We start from the raw sequence: 17831 nt of genomic DNA, 5'->3' as shown, positions 1-17831 counted from the left end.
TGTCATCTCAATTTATCCCAGATTTATTTTAACAATTTATTAAAGTAGGTGAAAATCTTTACATAATATAAGATCTTAATGTTGAAAATAAGACGAGATTATGTTCAAAATGAGGCAAACAAAAGCCGCTTTCAGTTCAAAATGTGAATGACTGACTTAAATTTAGATTGGCAGGCTGCAGTACTCCAGAGGCATAATAGTAATAATTTGAATAATAAACCAAGGAACTACTGTGGTAAAGTAGTAATTATATTATTTGCACATTTCTGCAGTAGTATACTCCCCAAATGCATAACATTAACTGGAAATTTAAGTGTCTTAACTGCATTTTTAGCTAATCTTAACATAAATTATTAAATGTATGGCCACTAGGGGGCAGCAGGATAAGATGATTAAAAAAAAAACTTGTGTATTTGCCCATCTCAGTAATCATATAGCAACATTAGCATTCATTTGCAGCTGTATCTCTGCTCATTTGACCCAAATTAATCCAATATCCACCCTCTGTTAATCTCAGTTTTACTCTTCATCAGTCAAATTAAGCAAAACATTTAACATGAGAAGTGAAAAAGCTTCACGGACCTAAGAAGAACTGCAGTGCCAGATACCTGCATATATCTAGTTTACTGTTTATAATGAAATGTTGATTGCAGCAGCTATAGAGGTCATAGTACTTTATGCGTCAGTCATAAACAGAAAATGTAATGTTGCAGGATGTGAGCTTTGTCAAGTGTGACCCCCTTCCTGTGAATCCGTCACAGGCCTTTCTGTTTACAGGACAATAAGGGACTCTGTTACTTGCTTGCACTTTATTAAGACTTCCAACAGTCACTACACACACTTTAAACACACACGTAGGAGTGGCACACTCAGGTGGGCTCTCTATCCTTGAAGTGAGAGCACAGCTTCACCCGCTCCTCCCTCCAGTGTAAAGGAGATGATGCAAAGTGCACACGTACAGCAGAAACACATTTAACAAGCTCTCTTACACAATACAGGATCCAAAAAAACTACAGCATCATGGGAGCAAAGGTCAGAAGAAACCAAAGCTCCATAGCTGACAGTTCCACATAGAAACACCTTAGACTGTAAACATGTACAGCATTGTAATAGGAAAACATATTTGGCATGCAGACTAAAATCAGCTGGAACAGACTGAGACAACTCCTAGGCAACGCAGATTAAGACTGTCGGTGATGTTAAAGACTTGATTAATCATTTAAGATTTTTATAAGTGTCTGTCTGGGCGCTTTAAGACTTTCCGTGAGGTGCCTGTGCTCGTAATGCCTCGATGAATCACCTTCTGGAGGGATGAACGGGTGTGTGTTACTCTGTGGGAGCAAAAAGACAGGAACAAAGAGGATACACGTGTGTATAAACACATGGACAGGCAGTGTATGTTCTTGTCGTGTATGTAAATGTCTACCTGCTACTGGTGTGTGTCGGTACACTCTACCCGTCCTGCCCTCCGCTGGCAGGCTTGGTGACCTGAACGATCTCCACCGAGGTGAAGCCCTTGGTGGCCGAGGCTCGGTTCCTGGTCCTCATTTTATTTAAGGACATCTCTGCCATTTCTGCACGCTCCTCAGCATCATCCAGCTCATGGACCGTCTTCCTGTATTTAGACAGGCTGCTGTTGGCCTGCTCCTCCTACAGTGACACATACAAATGTTCACTCATTTGATGAAGAACTAGGAATGCTCTCTAACCTGTCTCCTTTTGAAGAGTTTGAAGAAGGTTACAATTTTTGGCATGTTTTTAATATACTGGCCTCTAATGGGATTCAAGTGCAACATTTAAAGGAACTGCTAGACATTCTTGTTTATTCCTTTTCTGGCAGACCGATAAAGAGATGGATGCCGCTTTCACACCGGCCCATTAGATACCCTGCGTCATTACTCACAGCCTCCTCTATCTGCCGTTTGTAGGACTTGAGCTTCGTCTGCAGTTTCTCCACCAGCTCTTGCATGCGCTGATTGGTCTTATGGTCCTCCTCGGTCTGGAAGACCAGCTCCTTGAGACGACGCCCTCCTTTACGGAGAATTTTCACTGTCTCCATGTGGCGCTTCTGCTCCTGGTCCAGGTTATTCTCCAGTTCCTTGATCTAGCAGGACCAAGAATGGGAGGAAATCACAGAGTATGTGGGTGAGACTCCTGAGCCAGGGGTGGTGTTTGGATGACTGTCTGACCTGGACCTGTCTTGTCACTTTTTCAGGTAATGCCACAGCCCAGCATGTCTCAGTAAATCCAGCTCCTCACCCTTGTTTCCAGTTTCTGGATGGTGCGCTTCCCGGCCTTCAGGGCCTGCTGCTCAGCCTCCTCCAGCCTCAGCGTGAGGTCTCGGAGGTTCTGTTCTTGGTTCTTCTTGATCCTCTCCAGGTGGGAGCTCCGGTCCTGCTCCTGCCGAAGCTCCTCACACAGTCGTGTGGCCTGGACGCAGACACATGCATGAATTCACGATCCTTATTTAACACATTCCTACATGTTTCTGTGTATCTAATGTCAAAACTTTTTTTCTGTGGACAAGTTGCTCACATCAGTCACAGCCTTCTTGGCTCTCTCATCAGCGGCACGAAACTCGGAGATCAGCTCTTCATTCTCACTGGACAGTCGGGTGACGTCGGCCTCCAGTTTTCTCTTCAGGATAGTCAGGCTCTGGTTCTAGTGTGAGAAAACAAGTTTGATTAGCAGCAAGAAGTCACTCTGACAAAATGGTTTTATGAAACCATCAGATTTGTGTCTGTGTGCGTGCGTCTGAGGGGACTGCCCGTCTTCCTGTCCAGCCACCACCCACCTGCATGCTGATCTCACTGAACCTCTCTGTGGTGTCCACCAGCTCCTGCTCAATTTGTTTGCGTGCCTTCTCGGACGCCTCCAGGCCTCCTCTCAGCTCTTCCATCTCTGCCTGCATGAGACACAGGCGGCGCTCCTGGAGGCTGTACTTCTCCCTCAGCTCATCGTGCAGACGGCCGTCCTCATCCATCTGCACCTGCAGATCCTGGATGAGAGATGGGACACTAGGAAACTGCAGCATTTTTCTTAGGAGTTCCATATTCTGCCTCTCGGTGGTCCAATAAAAATCCTACTTTGATCTGCTGCTGCAGCTTCCTGAGGGTTTTCACCAGCTCAGTGTTGTTCCTGTTAGCATGCTCCAGCTGAATCTCCATCTCATTCAGGTCTCCCTCCATCTTCTTCTTCATCCTCAGAGCCTCGGCACGACCTTTGGCCTCTGCCTCCAGACTGGCCTGCAGTGACTCTACTGCACGTGCATGGTTCTTTCTAGGTTGTAGACAAGGAGTAGTGGTTATAAATATATGATAAAGCTGTGTGGTGCAACAGATACAAATAACCTGATTGTGGATGACACTTTTGTAGGAAACTGAGATATGACACTTTTGTGTGCCTTGAAGAGGTTTATAAAATGTCAGCGTGCATGTGTGTGCAGCACGTCTGACCTGGTGACTTCAAACTCCTCCTCCTTTTCATGGATTCTGCGATCGATGTCGGCCTTGACTTGAGCCAGCTCCAGCTGTGCACGTACCAGCTTACCTTCCTCCACCTGGACACAAACACACATTTTGATTCCTGGACTTGTGAACGGAAGCAAATATCCCTCATTTGCTCCACCTTTCAACTTTCCCAGTCAAATCACATCATAAACGTCAAAACAAAATCTGTGATTATTTTTCCATAATTCATCTGCACCACCATCTACACAGCTCTTTGTACCTCCAGTGAAGCTTCAGCTTCCTCCAGAGCCAGCTGCAGCTCCTCCTTCTCCACCTCTAGTTTCTTCTTGGCCTTCTGCAGCTCGTGGACATTGCGGCCTCCTTCTCCAAGCTGGTCAACCAACTCCTTGATCTCCTCTGTGAGAAGAGGAGGCGTGTTACTATACATTTGTGTTCACGTTTTATTATCCAGCTTGGCACATTTTTGGGTCACCATCCTCCCTCTCACACGTTTCCCATTATGATCTATGTATCACAGCAGTTAGAGGGCACCTGAGAGGGTTTTGCTCTCCTTGCGGATGGTCTCCATCTGATCTTGGCTCTCCTCGTATGCCATCTTCAGCTTGTAGAGCTCCGTCATGTAGGAACGACTCTCCTTCTGGCTGTTGTCCAGTTCCAGCTGCAGCTCCTCGTTCTTCTGGCTCCACTCAGCCGCCAGTTTGTCGAAAACTCGCTGCTTCTTATCCAGCGCTGCTGCTGCTGCATTGCACTGCTCACACATTTGTAGACAACAGCAGAAGAAATAGCACCAAGTTGGCACAACATGGTTTAACAGCAGCTGAGTCGGTGAGTTGCCATGTGATCGAAGCAGCCAAACTTTTTCAGTGTGGCTCTGTGGTGCCTTGTTCTCACTGATGTACTGGGTATGGAAAACTGCATTGCTAAAATAAACAACTCCAAACATTGTAAATGTGAGTTTGTTAGACTTGGTTAGAGAGTGAGTTAGATTCCTGCGTAACCAGCTGCAATCTGAACTATGAGAACATGCACTTTTAGCATGTCCCACATTCACTTGTGTGCATCTGAGTGTGTGTGCACCTTCTCCAGGTCTATGGTGAGGTCCTCCACCTCGCCCTGCAGCCTCTGCTTGATCTTCTCCAAGCTGGCAGCTCTGGCTTGTGCTGCCTCTGCTGCCTCCTCAGCCTCCTGGAGACGCGTTGCAAGTTTGCGTCTGGAGGAGAGTGTGTGGAGAGAATAACAGGAAGAAGAAGCTAAGCTAAGGGATTAAATGAAAAAGCATCAAGTCTAGTTGGGTTGAGATTAACCACCACCACAGGAATGATATATTACATAATGAGGCTCAACTGTTGGTGTGCCGTTTTAGTGCAGTCCAACCTACTTGGTCTCCTCCAGCTCCTCGGTGCGGTGGACGGCGTCCGTCTCATACTTGCTCCTCCAGGAGGTGACGTCGGCGTTGAGCTTTGACACGAGGCGCTGCAGCTCCCCGCGGGCTTCCGACTCCTCCTCCAGCTGCTCCTTCAGCAGGGAGAGGTCATGACGGGCATTGGCCAGGGCCACCACTGCTGTGTTACGACCCTACGAAACGGGAGACAGGTCTTAGTTTTTTAGGTTTTATTCAAGCTCTGACAATCATGGTAAAAGCAGAGAGAAATAGAGGACACGTTTCACGAAACTGAACTGTACCTTGTTCTCCTCATCCACCTGTCTCTTGAGCTCATCAATCTGCGATGTGAGTGAGGCCTTCAGCCTGGTCACCTGGGTCAGCTTACTCTGCACGTCCTCCAGCTCCCTGCTCAGGTCATTATTCTCCGCTACACAAAGAAAAGGTCGTTTAGAAGACATATCCATCATTAACTCTAAGTAACACTGCTTGTGTGTGCACGTCTGTTCTCACCAGTGAGATGGATTTTGGCAGTGTTGAGCTCAGTCTGCGTGCGCTCCATCTCAGCCAGGCGAGCGTTGGCCTCGGCCAGGTTGTCCTCCAGCTTATGGGCATGTGCCTCAATGTTCATCTATTCCAGATACACACAGATGATAAAGCACGAGTGTGTATGGGTTTATATTCTTGTACTGATGAAGATTTTTCACACAGCGTCATACCTTGGCTTTCTGAGTGGTCTCCATGGTGACACTGAGGTCTTCGATCTCAGCCTTCATGCTCTGTTTGTCCTTCTCCAGTTTGACTTTCAGCCTGGTCAGGTTCTCCAGCTGCTCGCCCAGCTCTGCCATCGCATCCGAGTGCTTCTTCCTCAGCGCCGCCGCTGTGGCCTCAGACTGGAGCGCTGCCTCCTCCAGCTCCCGCCTCAGTTTCAGCAGGTCCGCCTCCCGCTTCCTGTTCTGCTCAATCTTGAAGGGAGAAGCACAGATGAGAATGTGGGGGTTAGAGGTGCAGGGGTCATGTTGGAGTTTGCCACTATCCAGTGACAGCTCTCGGTCGAGCTCACCTGGGCGACAGTGGCTCCCCCTTCCTCTTCTAGCCGATCGCTGAGGTCATCCAGGTCTCGTGACAGCTCTGCCCTCTGCTTCTCCACCTGCCAGAGAATGGAGAACCAGCTTTACACCACACGTCTGCTTGTTTATTCTTGTTGACATGTCAATACATGACTAGTTTGAGCCAAAGTAGCCTGTTACAGCTGAAACTGTGATGAAGTGGTGTCAGACACAGCCAGTACCTTGGCTCTCATGGCTCGTTCAGCTTCCAGCTCCTCCTCCAGCTCCTCAATGCGGCCCTGGGTGGGAAGACAAAATGGAATAACATGCAACGACAGGAAACATCTTTACAATCATTTATTGTCGTCACTGTTTATCCTCCTTTAGGCTTCCAGTTCCAGCTCAGGAGGACGCACATAAAACCTGAGGATTTGAGATAACAAGGCTACAACGCTAACATGTTGATGGCTAGCAGGTGAAATGGTAATATGCTACATTTGCTAGTTAGTGCTTAGCAGCTGAGAAAGGATGGCAACAGCTTGGCATTTTGTCATGGCCCTGAGATTTGGTCAAATTGAAATCTTGACCCGGTGATGGCGCTAGAGGTTATCATCTGCCATCCAGCAGTTGTTGAAACATTTTCCTCAAAACCAGAAATGGTGGCACCTTTGGAAAAGTCCCAAGATCCCAAAAGTCAGCTGAATTCATCCTCTGAGGACCATGAATGTTTGTTTTCAATCAATTTAATGGCAACCTATCATATAATGGTTGAGATATTTCAGTCTGGACAAAAGTGGCGAACCAACCAACTGTCATCCCTAGAGCCATGCTGCTAATATGACGACATTTACAGGAACAAAATCTACTACAACTGTTTAAGTCTGGGCTTCTCCTTATCTACGGCTCCTATGTAGCTGACGCCACTGATAAACACTCCTTTAACCGCAGCCCGTGTTGTGCCGGGCTGACTAACAGACTGCAGATGCCCAGCCTGTGGCTACAAACCTGGTGCTCCTTCAGCTTGCGGCTGAGTATGGAGCTGAGAGCTTGTTCGTCCTCCAGCTTCGAGTTCACGTTGTTGATCTCAAAGTCTCTCCTAGATAAACACACACACACACACACAGCAGAGGATCCATGGGAGTGAGTGTGTAAAAGGGAGTGAGGAGCACATACAGATGTATAGCTGCTGTCTAAGAGTTTGTTTTTGTGCTTTAAGTTTAGAGGATGGAAATACATTTCTATAGCCTTAATGAACTGTAATCCACCTCTGTGTGTGTGTGTGTGTGTGTGTGTGTGTGTGTGTGTCTGTGGGCTTTTCTCGCACTTCTTGATGACCTCCTCCAGATCGAGCTTGGCGTTCTCCATCTCATTCAGATTCTCTATGGTCATCTTCAGGTCTCCCTCTGCCTTCCTCCTCGCTTTCTCCACCTCCGCCCGGATCCTCTTCTCCTGCTCCCAGCTGTCCTCCAACTACACACAAACCCACCCACACACACACACACACACACACACACAAACCAGTCCATATATTAATTAAGGCTCTAACACTGAGTATATTCAGATGCAGTGTTGAAAATATTCCTGCTCCACAGAGTTTAAACAGTCATGTACCTCATTGACTTGCGCGTTGAGCTTGCTGTTAGTTTTAGTTAGATGAATAACTTTGTCTTCTTCTGTTTGGAGATCCTCCAGTGTTTTCTGAATGAATTATAAAAATATATAAATCTGTTCATCTCATGCAGATAAAAACGATGCCTTTATGTGCATGTGTGTTCACCTGGTGCAGTTCTTCCAGAGCTCTCCTCTCTTTCTGCAGCTTGGCAATGCTGTCATCTCGCTGGTTCAGGTCACCTGTCAGAGCCCGCGCCTTGAAGTCCAGACCCTAAACACACCGTTGAACAGAATTCAGTGGTAAATCAGTTGAATTCAGAGTCCAGCAGTCTTCCTCCTCCTCCTCCTCTCTACCTGTTTCTCCTTCTCAGTCTTGGCCAGTGTGGACTCCAAAGACTCCAAGTCCCTCTTCAGCTCGTTCAGTTCCCCCTCCAGCTGCCTCCTCTGGCTGTGGAGGGACGCGGTGTTGCCTTCTTCTTCCTCCAGGCGTTCACGCAGGTCCTACATTCACAGACAACACATATTGTAGAGATGCATTAACATGGTATTGTCAGTAATTGCTTAAATTGTTGGAAATGCTATTTATTATTATTCTACAGTCTCGGTTTTGTAGAAAACGTGTCTGTTGTGGCGTTAGTATAGTGTCAGACCTGCCCTGGAGGGTTTCTGCTATAAAGAGGTGAATAAACACACATATAATATTCTTCATGTATGATATTACCTGCGCCAACTCGTCCAGCTGGACCTTCTGGTGCATCAGCTGTGTGCAGCGCTCCTCAGCGTCGCCCAGCGTGTCCTGCTCCTGCAGGGAAACAAGAGGATGAAGTGTATGTATGTGAGTATATAGTGTATCTCTGGGTGTCTGTACAAGTGGGGGAGAGGTACAGCACTGGCTCTGGCTTCTAAGCACCTTCCACAACAAGAGAAAACTGTTTGTACTGTATTTTACCACTCATGCCCCAAAAGACATGTGTGACCCCCATGCACAGTGAGCTGTGTGCAGGTGTGCACTTACTGCAGCCAGCGCCAGGGCCAGGTCATTCTTCTCCTGTGACAGAGTGGCCATCTTCCCCTCCAGATCTTTCATCTTGCCCTCCAGCTCCTTGACCTTCTCTACTGCCACCCTCAGCTCCTCCTCCTTAGCCTTGAAGATCTCCTCCTGACGGGCAACCATCAGCAGAGGCTTCACCTGGGGGAGCCAAGGCAGGAAAAGTGACGCTGGTGGTCATTATTTAGCTTTAATCGTGAAGGGGAAATTCTGCTTTTTACCTTAGTGTAGAGTTTCCACCAGCCCCAGAAGCGTAACTGAAGGAACTTCCTCACATTGCGCTGGATGGCTATCAGCGCAATGCTGCGTCACACACATGCACGTAAAAACACTGTCAGTGCACAGAAACATCTCTCCGAGCCAGCTGTAATGAAAACATACACAGACACACACTGACCGTCTGTCCACCATCTTCTTAAACTCGATCCTCATTAGAGTTCCTCTGAGCTGGGCCTGCAACATGGTGATGATCTTCGCCAGCCGCTCGTCACGCATGTCCTCCAGCTTTGCCAGGACACCTGCACGGAAAAACACCTGTAGAGGAGGAGGAAGGGAAAGTATGGACAATTTACTTATTGATATAATGTTATATGTTTGTTTGATAAGAGATAACACTGTAATGTGCTATGTTTTAGCTATTTCTGTTTCCTTTTAGAAAATCGTGACAGAGCTGACCTGATAAAAACATGATACTGTACAGTAATTCCACTAAGTAAAGTAGTAAAGTACTCCATTACATGTAAAAAAAAAATGCACATTTAGAATTTTACTTTACTAAAAGTACATAAGATGGAGCTCATTTGAATTGATTGTGTTTCTGTTGGGTAGTTTAACTGTTGATCATATGTTTTGTGTGTAATATATTTAGGTGCAGTACTTGAATACACGTATACTTTCTGCTCCTCAGCGTCAGCAGCTGTACTGCATTCACGTGCATGAATATGGCTGACGAGAGCAGAGGAGTACCTTGCTGTGGCCAATGCGGTACTCCATGTTGTCCAGGCCAATAGAGTTCAGGATGAGCTCAGAAGCCTTCTTGTTGTCAACAAATCCCTTAGGGATGATGTTGGGGTTGAGGATGTGGTACCTAGGAGATGTTTGGAGGAGGAACAGAATGAAGAAGAAGAAGAAGAGGGCATGAAGTAAAGGGGAAAGGGAGGAAACTGAAAAGCAGAGGCAGACAGTGACTCTGGTTGTAGCAGAAATATGAAGGAAATCCTTAAAAATTATTCTTTAAACAAACAACTTTTGAAAATAATCTCTGTGTTAAGGTCCTATATTTAAGGCAAATGGAGAATCAAACACATTTGCTACAGCATTTAGCCAGCAGATGGAAAACCAAATATGTGTTTACTCAGCAGGTCTTGGCAGTGGGAAGATGTACAGATAGACATGGATACCGGAGATCAATCCAGAAATAATGGGAGTCAGACCTTTGTTTGAACTCTGGGTACTGAAGCCTGTTGGGAAATCCCTTCCTGCAGATTCGGATGCCCTCTAGCACGCCGTTACAGGCCAGCTGGTGCAAGATCAGGTGGTTATCTGTGACACCTTTACAGCATGAAGGATACAGAAGGTAATTATTAATACCAAGAACACACTGTTGAGTTAGAGCCAGAATGTATGACTGACACAAACACACAGTGGCTGACCCGGCTTCTTGTACTCATTGGGCAGGATGCAGCGGACAAAGTGGGGAGCAGTGCTTCGCAGGGTGCTCATCAGCTTGTTCAGCTGCTCCTGTTGTGCATAAACAGTTAACACACACCTGTGAGTTTGCAAGATTTGCCTCAGTGTGTGGTTTTAGAGGTTTGTTTTTATACTTTGTCTGCTTGTGGGTATTTTCCTTCTTCCTCACCTTAATTGTGGTGATAAATGAAGCTTCATGATGAGGAACGGCTGACAGATTAGGTTTTATAATTATACAATATTTTGTGTGTTAATCTGGTTATGAAAAGTAACTAGTAACTAAAGTTATAAAAGAAAATGTATTGGAGTAAAAAGTACAGTATTTTCTTTTAAAATGTAGTGAAGTCAAAGTATAAAGTAACAGAAAATGAAAATACCCAAGTAAAGTACAGATAAGTCAATACGTGTAATTCCCAAAATGCCGTCATGCTGTTACAGGTCATTTTGCTCATACAAACAGCAGTGAGCGTGAGCTACCCTGTAGAAGTTGGAGACTGTTTGGAAAGAAGAGCCTTTCTTCTGCTTCTTGACTCCTGCAGCGGCCTCCTCTTCTCTGAAGAGCAGTGCCAGCAGAGGCATGGAGGACTTCTGGAACAGTCCCACCACCGTCTCGTTCAGAGGGTCTTTGTTCTTCTCCAGCCAGCCAGCGGTGTTGTAGCCCACCTGTGAGTGGCACAAACAGCTTTACTGCACCTGTGCACATTATTTCAGTTACACATCCTACTGTACATGTTGACAGAGGTGGATGCAGTTGGACACTGGAAGAAGACATTGTTGGGTAACAGACACACGTTACAGACTGTACCCAAACTTGTAAATAATTAGATGACACAAAAGCACTACAGAAAACAAGAACTGACAGTTTACCAGCTACTGTCATCTACCTGTATGTTAAATGATCCTACAGCGATCCAGTACTCACAGTGCCGGCATAGTGCACCAGTTCAAAGTGGACCTCAGCTCCTTTCTTCCCTCCTTTTGGCTTGAGGAAGTTAGCCGACTTGCCCAGGTGGTTATCGTACAGAGCAGTTTTGAAGGTCACATCTGTCGCCTTTGGAAACACACACTGCTCCTCCAGGATGGAGAAAATCCCCATAGGCTGGAGAAGAGACAGAGAAAGAAGGTGGAAAGAGAAAGAAGGAGGTGTCCTGTATGTCCTTATTAGTGCACATTATGCCCACTGTGTGTCTGTGAGTTACCTTCTCCAGCAGGTCGATACAGGCCTGCAGGTCCAGGCCGAAGTCGATGAAGACCCAGTCGATGCCCTCCTTCTTGTACTCTTCTTGCTCCAGCACAAACATGTGGTGGTTGAAGAACTGCTGCAACTTCTCATTGGTGAAGTTGATACACAGCTGCTCAAAGCTGTTGAACTGGAGACGTGAGACAGAGTCAGATCATGGGAGATGAAATAACCTGAAATGTACAGTATGATTATAGGTCACCCAGCGAATCCACCCAGATCTCACCTCAAAGATCTCAAACCCAGCAATATCCAGCACTCCTATGAAGAACTGCCGCTGCATCTTGGTGTCCAGGGTCTTATTGATCCGGGTCACCATCCACTTAAACATACGGTCATAGATGGCTTTTGCCAGAGCACCAATGGAGTACACACACTGGTCCTGGTTCTGACCTGAGTTCAAATATTGTACTGTGGGTAAGTGCATTCTCCCCACTTATCGAAGAGTCTTTGTCTCCAAGATATTTTTAATCTAAATAATGGGTTTGCGGTACCTTTGGTCACAAACTCGTTGCCAACCTTGACCCTGGGGCGCGTTATGCCCTTCTGCAGCTCCCCGGAGTTGATGGAGATGAGGTGAGCGACTTTGTCAGCCACTTTAGGAAGGGAAGGGAAGGAAAGAGGGGATAAGGATTTAATAAACCTAGCATGTTGTAACACATGCAGAAACAACAGGACACAAATAAGACTGGGGTTAATAAAAGGAAAGAGCTAAATGACATTGTAGGCTGTAAAAGAAATGTTAAGGGTCAGGGTAGAGACGGGTGGATAGAGAGAAAAGGCCAGAGAGAGACAGAGGTGGGCTTTTCTACCCTCTTTGGACTCCACATCAACTTGTTCCTCTCTGGGTTTCTGTTTAAATTTCATGTTGCCGAAATGCATTATGCCTCCAGTTAGTTTATACACGCTCATCTTCTCCTCGGGAGTAAAGCCCAGCACGTCAAAGGCTTCCTGTGGACACAGAGTCAGAGAGAGAGAGAGGACAGAAACCAGATTATTAACACAGGAGTTACACAGAAAGAGGTGACAGCACCATCAGCAGGCCAAAAAATGTATATAACCAGATTTCTAATTGCTCGTGCAAGAGCCATGAATCAACCTTTGACTCACATCTGTGAACAGCAGCTCCTCTCCGTCGTCTATGTTGTCCACCACTGTGACCCCCTGACACACCCACACATACTGTTTGGGGTCTGGGCTCAGCAGCAGGGCCTCTGAAAAACATAGTGTTAAACATCATAGTAAGGCAGTAATCATTTGTCCCCTTGAAAGCAAATCCCAGTGTTTAATAGATATCATTCATAAGTAACAGTAAAAAGCATCATGTGACCAGTGTTTTGTCCCACAGCCCTTAAGTATCAGGCTATTTTCCAAATGTGTTCATGGAAATGGATTTTAAACTGGATGTAGTTTAACTCCTTTGATTCCATGTTACAATTTTATTCACACAACTGATCTGGCTTTTATAGATATTACCTAGTAGAAGTTCAACTACTTTTAGCTAAATATTTAAACTGTTTATCTGCTAACTAACTGTAAATTTAGCATTAACATTATTTCAACAGCGCAGCAGTGGCACAGTACAAGAAGGTTCTGTGTTTGATCCCCGGCCAGCCGGGCCTTTCTGTGTGGAGTCTCCATGTTCTCCCTGTGCCTGCGTGGGTTCTCTCCGGCTGCTCCGGCTTCCTCCCACAGTCCAAAGACATGCAGTTTAAGTTGACTGGTGACTCTAAATTGCCCCTAGGAGTGTGTGTGGTTGTTTGTCTACATGTCAGCCCTGTAACAGACTGACGACCTGTCCAGGGTGGACCCCGCCTCTCACCCAATCAGCTGGGATTGGCTCCAGTCCCCCGTGACCCGATTTAGGAATAACCAGTATAGATAATGGATCAAAGGGATTAACTGTCTATCAACTACTTATAGCTTGTTCACCATCTAGCCGTTACTTTTTAATCATAATTACTGTTTCTTCAGATTAGTTTAGCTACTCCACATCCCCCCCAGCAACTGCAAAACTGTCCTATGGTACAAGAACCTCTGGCTGGGAATCGTGGATCTACACAGTGTCACTGGCTGCAGGCTTAAAACTGAAGAATGAATCAGGCACCACTGCCTCTCTCTGCACCGCATTTGACCAGAATATTTTATGTTAAACAACATATCGCCCTGTGCAGTCTCCATTCAGCCTTTAAAAAGAACACTACCTTATCGAAAGTTGTCCTTTAACACATTTCTTCCTTTGTGAAATGCAGAAGTGAAAGACTATTTTTGTCCACACAGTTGATAGGAAATTTAGGAAGAACACTTCACTTCCACATTTAGCAGTTTGTGACCTCTAGTTTGTAATCCCTGCTTTCATTTGCAGCTTCATCTATCTCACCGATGAGTTCTGGCTTCCTTCCAGACAGGAGTTGGTAGAAGATGTGATAGCTTCTCTCGGCAGCCTGCTGGGAAATCACCCTTGATTTCTCTAGCAGATCTGATACACAGAAAAAAGACAAATGCAGCTCAAAAGGGCTGGTTTATCCTAGTTATTTTAACTTCACAGCCAATGTTGTTTTTACAGAATTGTATGTTTATTAAAAAATTGTAGCACATTAAAACTAAGCTAAAGCTCTGTAATGCTAGTAAAGCCTGATCCAAAGTAATACAAGAATAAACCCATTAAATCCACTCACAGGTCTCGATGTCGGCACTGGCCAGCTTAGCTGTCGGCCCAAAGTGGATGCGGATGAACTTTCCCTGAAATAAAGACGAACGTGATGCTCATAGAGTGAGTTTTATTAGTATCATGGTTATATGTTGCTAACATATTCCTGGTTATAGAAAAGTGGATGAGCTCCAACAGAAACCAAGATACTGTGTAACTGTAAACTATGATCAAATCTTGGGTGTCCCTACAAAGCGTGAGGAATTGTTGTTTCTGATGGTCTTGGCGTTGCCAAATGCCTCCAGCACTGGGTTAGCCTGAATGATCTGGTCCTCCAGAGAGTCCTGAGAGAAGAGAAGACAGCGTTACATGATTCACGTTGGACAAGAAAAGCAAACTGTGAAGCTACGCATTCTCGACCACACTTGCCTTGGAGTCTGTGGGTTTGCTCCCAGCAGCTCCAACATTGGCAAAGTACTGGATGACCTTCTTGGTGTTCTCAGTCTTGCCAGCGCCAGATTCTCCGCTGCAGCAGAGAAACAGAGAAGGAGTTCATAATAATGAGACACATCATATCACATCATTGTAGGGTTGACTCTAGCTTGAAAACAAAAGCTGTCCTTACGTGATTAGCATAGACTGGTTCTCCTGCTCTGTGACGTCAGGACATAGAGAGGGCAGGAGAGGAGAGAGGGTTGAGAATAATCACTGCTGCTTTCCTTCTGAGCAGATCAGAGGCCTGCTGATGGTCTCTGTCAGCAGCACGAACAACAGCAGCAGCTGTCACCTCCCCCCTGATGCCACATAATGCCTTCAAAGTATTTTCTGCTCCCTGAACAAATTATCAAACGCCACACTGATAACACACCTCCAGCAACTGCCCCACTCCCTTTTTCCACATTTAACTGTTTAATGACTTTTGAGCAACTCGTCTAAAGGGGGTTATCCCAGATTGCCACATACCACTTGTACTATGTTGCCAGCTCCCCCCACTCACACATCAAAGATCTATAACTGATGGAAAGTTCTCCCTTCCCTTTACCCTCTGTGTTTCTCCTCATTATTCCAGATCTAACACTTTATTTTCTCCTCCTCACCCATCATCATGTCATGGTAGGCGTTGTCAGAGATGGAGAAGAGATGAGGAGGAACCTCGTTGCGTTTCTTCCCCTTGTACATCTGGGCCACCTTTGCACCATAGATGGGAAGCCATTTGTAGGGGTTGATGGTGACGCAGAAGAGGCCCGAGTAGGTCTAGGAGCAGGAGAGAGGACAAACTTTCAGTAATGTGGCCACAAATCTGGTTCTTAAGCACCATTACATGTCAGTGCTCCTCTTTCCAACTTTGCCTTTTCTCTCTATTTTATATATTAATACAGAATTATGAGTTATGTACAGTATATTTAGGTTGATAAAGGAATTGTTAGAATAGGGTAGGCCTAATAAAATACAGCTGCAGCCTACATCTTTTCAGTCAGTATAGTATTCTGTATTATGTCTGGTTTAAAGTTTGTTTGATTTTATTTTTGCTGTTGATTTGCTTACCTTTTGGAATTATTTTCTTTTGTGATTTGGGAGATAAATAAAAAAAACTAACAAACAATCTGGTTAAATTAAGGGAAACATCCAAAATATTGATATTTGAATATACTGTATGAATCTGTAAGAGATATTTTATGTTCTAAGCTTGCATAGCTACTGTTTGTACTTTTACTTGAGTTACATATGTTCTACTTCCCCCTGAATGCCTTTAAAGGGGAATTCAACTTATTTCACTTTCATATAACTGGGAAACTTGTAAAAGGGAGGTTACAGAAAGAATTGTTGAAACTGACCCTTTAAAGGCCAAGACATGCCGCATGACTTTCTGTTCAGTCAATGGCTCAAGCACCAAAAACAGAAGAACCTACATTTTCCATAATGCATCTCATAAGATTCTCTCTGCCTGTTAAATGTCTTTCAAATCCCACTCCCCCAGTTTGTAATGACATCAGAGTTATTTTTCCAATTTGATAAGTTCCTCTAGAGCATGGATGGATTATTGAATGGGCCTACGGGGCACAGGCTCAAGGGCCCAAGGGGTCACGGGGCCTCTGGTCTTCACCTATAAAAACATCCCAGAAATCTTTCAAATGTCTCTAACCAAGGAGCCCTTTGCCAAAATCCATCCATGCTCCAGAGACACAGAAAGCATCACATAACTGTTTGTGCAGGCTGTGTAGTAAATAAACTGATATTTGTGTGTAAAATCTGTGGATTGTCCCTTTAATTAACTTTTGCCAATCAGGTTTTGGTTGTAACTGTCATAATAAAACATTTAGTTCACAGAAACTAAGCTAGAAATGGTTGAGGTTCAACTGGGACTTGGTTTTGAGTAGCTTCTTCAGTGGTGAGTGCTTACATAAATCCTCATGCTGATGTAACGGCTGCGCAGGTTTTCCAAGACACTGGCCTCGTTGAGGAAAGTGAGGTCTGCCATGTCGCTGGCTTGGTAGAACTTAGGAGGGTTCATCTGGTGAACGTTTTCCTTCTTCACTGTTACCGTCTGGTCAGAAACAATATTTTAATCATCATGATTATTCTGATCAGTAAGAGATTAATGACATCTTGACAACAGCTCGCGTTTACTTCATAAATATAAAAAATGTGCAGTTAGTCTTACGGTGTTCTTGGTGGTCTTGATGGTGACTTTGTCCCCATCCTCAGACTGGATCTCCCCAGCAATGAAAGCCTCCTTCTCATCTTTGACCCAGCAGGAGCGCTTGATGTCATATGGTTTATTCACGGCATCCAGACGTTCCTTCTCCGAGGGAACCAGGAACGGCATGGGGTCCACATTGTCCCCACACTCCCCTTTATACACACCTGGCATAGCTGCTGGTGCCACCAATGCACACCACCCAAGTGACTGACCAGTTCACTCACCTACTAGTTTCTGCATAGAGAGGCAGAGGAATGGAGAGATAAAGTTGTTATAAGTACAGTACAGTACAACAGGCTGGTACTCACCAGTGCAGGAGGCAGAGGTACGCTCAGGAGGACTATGGGTGGGTGTGTTGAGGCCGTGCTGTTTTATATCAGGCCATCTCCTTCCTGATATGGTCACAACTCTAAAACCAGCCTCACCCTGAGGTCTCATCCCTCCAATCTGCCTGGCAGCACAAGATCTGGGAATTCTTCAGTCTGCCTCTGCCCATTTAGGGTTTCCTGGGAAAGCCATCACTCAGGCTGAAAGCATCTCCTTTCCTCACCCCATCAGCAGGGCTATCTTCTCTGTTCCTCCACCCTTCCATACCTCAGTTCTCATCCCACCACGCCTCTGTCCTCAACAGTTACTTTCTCCCTCTGTGCATCCTGTGGGATTTGGATGAGTAAGGCATCTTAAATTAAAACCTGACACACATGCAGTTGGCCATTTTTCATTTTTCCCAATAATCTTAATGCTGTTGCTCTAGTAAACATAGTTATAGCCCATTTGAAACCCAAAAGGATTTGAATGACAGCACCTTCAAAATTGCATTTCTGTTGAATAATGTAAAAATACTCCTTTATTAAAAACTTTACTTAATTAAATTTCTGAAGTATTGGTAGCAAATGTACTTAAAGTATCAAAACCAAAAGAACTTATCCGATGTGACTGATATATTATAAAAAATGCTATTTTAGCTAGTTTCAAGTGATTTATAGACAGGT

At 45.2% G+C, this 17831-nt stretch overlaps 1 protein-coding gene across 1 annotated transcript; it reads right to left on the bottom strand.

Annotated features, from left to right (window-relative positions):
- Nucleotides 1–806: 806 nt before the first annotated feature.
- LOC109972425 (myosin-16-like) lies at nt 807–17010 on the bottom strand. The gene is made up of 44 exons (XM_020621258.1): nt 16801–17010; nt 16540–16683; nt 15236–15392; nt 14764–14791; nt 14559–14664; nt 14390–14482; nt 14167–14230; nt 13869–13967; nt 12595–12702; nt 12301–12435; nt 11983–12084; nt 11715–11881; nt 11448–11618; nt 11171–11347; nt 10726–10911; nt 10212–10299; nt 9993–10110; nt 9526–9646; nt 8957–9093; nt 8781–8862; nt 8527–8700; nt 8233–8313; nt 7866–8012; nt 7678–7782; nt 7512–7598; nt 7225–7370; nt 6906–6996; nt 6143–6199; nt 5915–6001; nt 5571–5816; nt 5365–5482; nt 5154–5281; nt 4849–5045; nt 4548–4680; nt 4002–4218; nt 3730–3866; nt 3456–3559; nt 3087–3279; nt 2795–2998; nt 2536–2661; nt 2260–2430; nt 1904–2104; nt 1427–1650; nt 807–1331 (listed from the first exon to the last, which is right to left on the bottom strand). The coding sequence occupies exons 1-43, from the start codon at nt 17008–17010 to the stop codon at nt 1453–1455; spliced, it is 5841 nt and encodes a 1946-aa protein (XP_020476914.1). The 3' UTR covers nt 807–1331; nt 1427–1452.
- Between the last annotated feature and the right edge of the window lie 821 nt (nt 17011–17831).

The sequence above is a fragment of the Monopterus albus genome, unplaced genomic scaffold (genome assembly GCF_001952655.1).
Source record: "Monopterus albus unplaced genomic scaffold, M_albus_1.0 scaffold256.1, whole genome shotgun sequence".
NCBI lineage: Eukaryota > Metazoa > Chordata > Actinopteri > Synbranchiformes > Synbranchidae > Monopterus > Monopterus albus.
The sequence above is the reverse complement of the archived record's forward strand: the minus strand, read 5'-3'. Positions and strand labels throughout refer to the sequence as shown.